Raw genomic sequence first — 8,068 nt, 5'->3', positions numbered from 1 at the left:
CGCGCGCCTGAGCGGAGTCCGGGCGCGCAACGCCGCGGAGCTTCTGGAGGAAAACAAGAGCACGTTTTCAAGGGACAAGCTCCGCCCTCTGCTGCTCCTCAACCAATCGCGAGCGAGAGCGAGCCGCGGGACGCCGAGGTAGCGCAGCCTGGGTAAACAAGCAGCCGCTGCCCAGAGCGGTCCCGCCCCCGCCTCTTTTCCGTCCCCCCCTCCTTTTCGTTTTTTGGAGCTGCTTCTTGCCCTGCTCCGGCTCACGGTTAGGGCTGCTCCATCTCCTCTGGAACTCTCTGCCCGGGTCTTCCTCTCTTTTCTGCTCATCCTCGCGTTGCCCATTTTTTCCTCCTGTCTTGACTGCAGCCTCTGGGGCACATGGCCTGTCTGATGGCAGCTTTCTCAGTGGGCGCCGCTTTGGTAAGGGGAGGCTCCTTGCCTCTTTCTTTGTTTTGCTTTTGGGCCTTTTTCATCTATTCCTTTGTCGTGTGAAATCCGGACATCGCCTCTGCTCAGCAGAACTAATCCTAGCAGGATCAGTGGAGGCTGGTGGCTCCGATGTCAGTAGGGCTGTGAATCCACTCTGGGTTTCAGTCAGAACCAGTCAGAAGTCTAAACGAGCTACCCAAGGTGCTGGATCTAGTTGGGGGATTTCGTTCAGCACCTGGGATAGCTCCTTTAGAGTTATGATTGAAAGCCAGAGCGTATTCACAGCCCCACTGACATCGGGGTCACCAGCCTCCAATGGGCAGGATTCGACTTTGCATGCATTGTCTGTATTGAAGGACCCACGCGTGGGCAGGGGAGAGGTTGAGTCTCTTGGGATCATACTTATTGGGCGGATTAAAGATAAATAAATAAATAAATAATTGGGAGAAATAAAAACAAACAAAGCAAGGGCTGTTTTGGGGGAAGCTGGGTTCAGAGCGATCGTGGGTGCAGGACAGGATCGATTCCCCCCCCCGCGTCCCGTCCCCCCAATGTTAAAACTGTGCCACAGCCGTGTGCCACAGGGTCTTCTTCCTTTGCTTTTTCTTTTTCTAATCTGGTCTCTCCGGTTTTGTGGAGCAGGTCGCTTGTTCTGTCCTTTTTGTGTTGAAAATAAACAAAACGGGGGCCAAGAGGGAAACCCTAGACACCCACATCAAACCTCGCCGAGCAGTTTGCGCGAGCACCAGCCCTAAGCAGAAAGTGCTTCAAAGCGAAAGAGATAATATCGAGTCCAAAAGCGACGAGGTAACTCATTACAGCCACGGGAGAGGGGGCGGGGGAGCGGGAGCGGGAGCGAGAACGGCCGCTCGTCCAAAAGTGCTGCGAGCCTGCACAAAGCTTGAGTCGGCGGTGGCCCCCGTTAATCTGAGCTTTGCTATGATGGATCAACCCTCACCTTAATTGGTTTTGTGTGTATGTGTGTTTATCCGCCGAATGGGAGGAAAGAGGAGGCATCTCGGTTTGTTCTGAGGCGCATCATCAGTGAAATTGCTTTGGTAAGGAAATATGTGTGTTGTCTTTTGCTCCCTATTTTGCTGCATTGCGAATGGCTTTGATTCCCCCCCTCCCCTAATTGATAGGTGGCGTGGAAATGTTTTCTAGCGTAGTAACGTAAGTGTGCGATGGCTCTATTCCTAACAGCCTCGGTGACACGTTTTCTCCCTTTAGGGTTTTGCAACCCTCCAAAGTTTTGTAGGGCTATAACTTATTGTGGCGCCGATGTGGTCATCTTGCAGGTATAGGCTGTTTAGAAACTGCGGGGTTTATTTTGTGTGTGCGCGCGTGTGTGTGTGTTTTCTCATTTACATCATGCTGGATTTGAAGTCAGCTGCACATAGCAGGGTTTGACCGAAAGTTACCTCTGCCTTGCGCTCATAAAAAAAGATGGAGCGAGGGGAGGGGGGGGGGAATTAGATGGTTTTCTGAGCATGCTCAGATTTTCACGACCGCATCCTAGAATTTAAAAACAGACTTACTGAGGCACAGATAACCTTTCCTGCTCATTACATAATGGATTTGGTGGTTTAAACCCGACAGAAGGGGACAAAAGAATAGGTTTTCTTAAAAGGAACTTTTTTGGTTGAAGGATATAGAGGGGGGGGGGCACACACACAATCGATGTCATACTGCTTTGCAAAGGAATGCATTTATTGCTCAGCCTCTTGTTGTGTAACATGAAGCAATTAACATCCCCAAAAGTGAAATTGTGATGACCCCCCTCCCTCCTGCCCCAAGTAGGGAAATAGAATCAGCCTTAAAGTGGAGCTAGGTTATATAAACTTGGCTTTAAAACACATGTCAACTTGCAACACTTGAGTTTAGATATACATTACTTTAAAACAAATATTCATCATTAGAAAATATTAAGTGACTTGGGTCATTGAGAGAGAGAAGTATATTTGGATTACCTGGGAATGAGCTATTCAATTTTTGTACCTACCCCTGCTAGCTAAAATAATTAATGTCTTGACTTGTCTATGACCTTCTAATTGTTACCAGCATATGATCAACAATGCAAGTGGATTCCTATAGTGTGTGTGTGTGTGTGTGTGTGTGTGTTTACTAACAAGAAATAGTCAAAATAGACAAAATGGAGACCTGGTTTCATTATTACAGGATTTCCTCTTTTATCAGCTGTTATTTTAAATATAACTTCCCAAAGTCTGTTCAATTTCTTGATCAATTTACATATTCTTTTTACATCTACATCTGATAAACATCTAAATCAACAGCAAAAGTGTCTGCTCTTGAGCTAAGACAATGTTACATTTTTAGAATTAATTATGAGTAATCCAGTAGTTTGAGTGTGTGTGTATGAATTCTTGATACTTTAAAAGGAGGGCTTTTGAAACTACATCATCTTCAGTATTCAGAAAATATGGCACCCAGTTTTTGAACAGTTCTTCAAGACAATGCCCTTTAAACCAAATGCCAACTGCATAGGAGTACTGTTTGGTGGATTCCATATTGGGTCTGCTAAATTTGATCCTTGTGTTATTCTAGATGGAAACCTTGCAAGACAGCAAACTGTTTTGCTTACCTACTGTTATTTAGTGAGTAGAGAGGGTTTTCAGATGGGGGGGGGGAATCGCGTTTCCTTACAGTCTCTCTTGCTTCCTGCCTCTCTTCTGCAATAGGTTTGAACAAATCACATGTGGAAGAAAGCAGCAACCACGTGGCCCATTCAGTATAATGGGACAGCGCCCTCTAGTTGGTGTTTTATAGCAAATCTTCTCCTGCACACAGCAGGAAATAGCAACAAATATAAGTATAGGCTAAAAAAGTTGCATTTACTGAGGATTATTTTATAACGAAAAAAATATGGCAGGAGTGGGAGACAAGCAGATGTGCAATAGGAACATGGTGTCATCAAAATGACCCATGAACATCCATAAGTGGCCAGTTATGATCATGCTATAAATCACTTGTGTGGAAGGGCTCAGAATCATTTATCCAAGGGTAGTTTTTTAAAATGTTTTGCTGGTTTGAGACTTTAACCTATTCAAATAGCATGCTAGCATGCCTTGTTGGACAGCCAACCTACCTCTTTATTTCTGGGCAGGAATTAACCGGATTTGTCAAAATGAACCGGTTTTCAACTCCAGGGTTCTGAATTCTGTGTTTACTACCTTTTAAAATAGCTGATTTTAAAATTCTCCTATAAGCCTGCTATGATCTGTCAACACAAGGAAATGTGAACAGGCACATGGTCAGCATGGTTTTATATCATGGGAGAGATGACCTGTATGCAGAATTAGAACCATTGGGTGGAAATTGTAGGGAAGCAGGTTTCAGCTTAACATTAGGAGAAACTTCCTAACACTGAGAGCTGTACAGCAGTGGAACACATTGCTTTAGGAGGTGATGGGTTCTCCTTTGCTGGAGGTATTGAAGCAGAGGCTGGGTGGCCATTGGTTAGGGATGCTGTATGCAAAGTGGGGCATCTGATTTTTGCTGATCTCCCCTAAGTACTGCAGCGCTATGTGCTCCCTGAGAAGCTTCTGTTGGAGGACTCTCTTGAACAGTATGGTAGAGAGGGGGCTGCTGTAGATAGGGAGATTGGCAAAAGTCAGGTACCCTACCATGAAAGTGCTTTCTGTTAGCCCAAAGCCACCATTTGGATAAAACCCAATGCTTTCCAACTAGGTACCTTCGTGCTATAATCTTCCTTTGATAGCTTTTGTTGTTGTTGAAGTATGGCGACGTTAAGGTCTGCTACAGACCAGCCTGTGACATCCCTTCTGCCATGGATTTCTCTGTGCTATCAGAGAACAATAAATAAATAAAAAAAAAATCCCAACTATCCCGAAGTTGGCTTAAAAACAAAGCTCAAACGCTCCTGTGGGACATAGCGCTAGCTAGTGGTAAGTCAGCACCTTTCTCCTAAGACGTGCATCAGTTTACTAGTGTGGAAGCTGCTGCCCTCCAGAAGTGTTGTACTACAACTCCCATCACCCCCAGCCAGGCATTGGAAATTATGGGAGTTGTAGTCCGAATGGCGTAATGTTGCTGCAGACCACATCAAAATCATCTAAAAAGCCTTGATCTCCTGGGCCTTCTTTGATATCCCAGCTGTACCTTCAAACAGTGTGATGTAGCTATGGCAGTGCTTACCTGGCATTGTTCAAGTAGAAACCAAGGATACTAGTTTATGTAATTGACAGGATTCAAATAGACAATGGCCTTGATGGGTTTTAGTGCACAGAGTAAATAGCAATGGTTTTAATTTTATTTATTTATTTATTTCATTTTTATACCGCCTAATAGCCGAACCTCTCTGGGCAGTTCACAGCTCAGTACATGTGTTGAAAGCAGTGTTATTATTCTGAAGCACAAGCCATATGCCTGGTAGTACACAAACCAATAAAAACTGGCCTGTGTCAGCAGGGTGGCAACTCTGCCAAAAAAGGGGGGGGAATGCATAAACAAAAACAGGATACCAATTTGCGTAACATTTGCATATGGTAATTTATATGTATAGATGGAAATTTAGAAATAACTGTACTTTTATTGGAAGCTCAATACATCCCACCATAACAGAGAAGAGTGACAGAGTAGATAGATCTCAAGATGTTTTGAACCTCTTACAGAAGCCCCCGCCAGCCGGGCCAATTGTCAAGAATACTGGGAGTTGAAATCCAAAATATCTGGAAATCTATTTTCTGCCCACCCCTGGACTAGGTGACTTTTGTGCCTGCCCAGTCTGCTGTCCAGGTGCTAATTGCCGATGGAGCATTTCAAGGTCCCTGCTTTCTCTCCCTCTTTATGGTTCTTTGATTTTAAACCAGACTTAGATTCAAGAGAGCCCATCAAATAGAGGACACCTTCAAATAGAGAACTGTCCACTGATTGTTCACCTAATTAAAGGACAGTCCTTTGTAAGGTAGGACACCAGGCTACAGCAGGTGGGACACTAGGTGTTGGGGCAGAACTGGGGGCCTCATGGCCTGGTACTAGGATGATGTTTTGATAGCTGGCATAGTAAACTACTGTCAACTATGTATGTTCAGGCATCAGAACTGTCTTCGGGCACAGAATAGGTATGAGTGCAACCTCAGCTGCTTTGATTGGTAAGTTTGGAGGGTTAAATTTGCTTTGAATTCATGGATAGGCCGTTGACCTGTGGATGGCACATAATAGTGGTAGCTCTTTGAGGTGAGAGGCTGGCAGTCTCTCGGCCTCACAAAACATGGCATAGCTGGATCCGACCTCGCAGCATAGGAAGAGCAACAGTTTGCAAAATGAAACTGAAATGTAAAAAGTCCTGTACTCCTTCCTGTATTGACAGTCATGTTCTCTTTTAAGAAAATTATGTTGGCATCATATCAGCAGAACATCTACAATGTAGATTTGTTTCCTCTTCTTTTTTACTTCTTTTTGTCATTGCTGTGAGATAAAGCAAATGTTTATTGTATGCATTTGCCTAGGGAGCGTTTGTCAAAAATATTCTCTTTTGTTTGTTTGTTTGTTCCCCCCATGTATTCTAGAATGCCAGCAATTCTGCATCTGCTATGCCTGAGCCAAAGTCGGTATGTGTTTCAGTGGATGAGGTGGTCTCCAGTGGCACAGACACACAAGATGTCCATTTGCTCAGCGGCCATTTAAAAAAGCTGGAAAATGCTTTGACGGAAGCTCATCGCTTCTCCTACCTCCCCCGGAGACCGGCCGTGAACATTGAGTTTAAAGAACTCTCCTACTCTATCCAGGAAGGACCATGGTGGAAGAAGAAAGGTAAGCTAACAAGACCTTTAGTATACCTCTCATCCTGACATTGCTCTGTGATGAACAATGGAAGCTAGGTGGTAGCAAAGGAAGGGAATGTGATGTTCTGAGGTTAAAAAATTGAGTCTTTTCTGTTGTAAGACTTAAAAACATGGGCGAATAACCTCAAGCCTGGGGCCCAAATCCAGCACTCTTACTGGCATTATGGGGTTTCCCTGATGGCCACACCCATTCCTCTGGTCCCACCCCTTTCCCCATCCACTGGCTTTTGCGATTTCCCAGCTCTTGTGTAATTCCCCCACCCCCACACCATTCTAAAAGGTTGAAATGCATCTCCTAAGGCTTAGTTAGTTCTTCCCCTCCTTATTGTTTTACTATGATTTTATTAGATTGTAAGCCTATGCGGCAGAGTCTTGCTATTTACTGTTTTACTCTGTACAGCACCATGTACATTGATGGTGCTATATAAATAATAATAATAATAATAATAATAATAATAATAATAATAATAGTTACTGGCAGTCAGAACTTTAAGCTAAAAGATGCTGCTATATTTTGACCCTGACCTTTTCCCCTTCAACCCTGCCTGCCATTGGAATCTCCCCCACTCCACCGAAAGCTTCTCTGAAATGGAATTCAGCTGAAAGAGGTTTTATATCCTAACTTAAGCTTTTGTTTTGCTGAGGCATTGCATTGTGATGGCCCTCTGCTCTCATGGTGTTTTCTATCTTTGGCGTTGCAGATATATTTTTGAGTAAAAAAAAAATAGCTTGCGGACTATTAAATATAAATGAGTGTTTTTAAGAAGAACTAATGGACACATTGTATCCATCCTTCTTGGTCGGCACGGTAATGTGCCAGTGATCACAGTCCGTGATTCCTTGCTGAACATTAGGCTTACTTCCTAGAGCAGGTTAAGCTTAAGGCAAAGCCCAACTTTGAACAGTAAATCTCACCAGTGGAGAAAACTCTTTATATTAGCTTCTTTTGGTTGTCTGTGAAAGTGTGCCGGAAACGGTAGAAACAATAAGATAAAGGAATTGCTCATTCGAGGATAACTAAATAAGTTAGGAATTGTCGTCAGATACTTTATGGACTGAATTAAGATGGGCTCCATTTCCAAGTAAGTGTTCACAGTGGAAAAAGAAATGGTCCTTCTTAAGGGGCAAACTACAGGATTCCTATACCTGTAGAGATAGTGCTTGGGCTCTCTTTTTATTGGGGGAGGGGGGAACCACCGGACTTCCTGTGGTCTGAGAAAATACAGAACAGCCACAGGATAACAATGATTGGATGACAGAGTTATGTGAATGCCCCATAAAAGTGAATGACTGAAGCATGGCAATTTCATACTAAACAGTGCAGAAGAAACCTAAGTCTTAGGCCATTTCTTCACCTGCCTTTTCCCCCCGGGATCGTCCCGGGATCATCCCTGTGCATCCAAATGACACACAGGGGATCCTGGGAGCAGGCAGGGATGATCCCTCCATTTTCCTGGGATAATCCTTAGGTGTAGAAAGGGCCTTAGTTCCATAGATCTGTGAAATGCTGATGTAATAGAAATGTGTATGATGTTTAAAGGCATTAATATGGACCTGATAGCATAGTACTCCTTAGACCTAGAGTGGACCTATATTCCCAAATTACTTGTTGCTGATTAAATCTAGTGAAATCAAAGAAATTTATCTGGAGCAACATCTTGTGATTTGTTTGATTGTCTTCAGTGTACTGATATCATAGGACCCCTGTATGTGCAGTTCAATCTTACACCTTCAAACTTAGGACAATACATACAAATGTACTCTTTTGCCTATGAGAGTTTTCTTGGATCAAATAGGTTCTTTGTGGAATTGCATTCAGAACT

The 8,068-nt window shown here is 43.7% G+C and overlaps 1 protein-coding gene across 2 annotated transcripts in view; it reads left to right on the top strand.

Annotated features, from left to right (window-relative positions):
- The first annotated feature begins 238 nt into the window (after positions 1-238).
- The window catches only part of ABCG1 (ATP binding cassette subfamily G member 1), a 68,086-nt gene continuing 60,256 nt past the window's right edge, over positions 239-8,068 (top strand). The window contains exons 1-2 of one of the 2 annotated variants that reach the window (XM_063126584.1): positions 239-411; positions 5,970-6,213. In XM_063126584.1, coding sequence (XP_062982654.1) covers positions 370-411; positions 5,970-6,213 — 286 coding nt within the window. In that variant the 5' untranslated portion in view covers positions 239-369. Of the gene's footprint in view, positions 412-969; positions 1,479-5,969; positions 6,214-8,068 lie in introns of those variants that run through there. The other variant, XM_063126583.1, reaches the window with a different exon arrangement.

The sequence above is a fragment of the Elgaria multicarinata genome, chromosome 5, assembly GCF_023053635.1.
Source record: "Elgaria multicarinata webbii isolate HBS135686 ecotype San Diego chromosome 5, rElgMul1.1.pri, whole genome shotgun sequence".
Taxonomy (NCBI): Eukaryota; Metazoa; Chordata; class Lepidosauria; order Squamata; family Anguidae; genus Elgaria; species Elgaria multicarinata.
The sequence above is the reverse complement of the archived record's forward strand: the minus strand, read 5'-3'. Positions and strand labels throughout refer to the sequence as shown.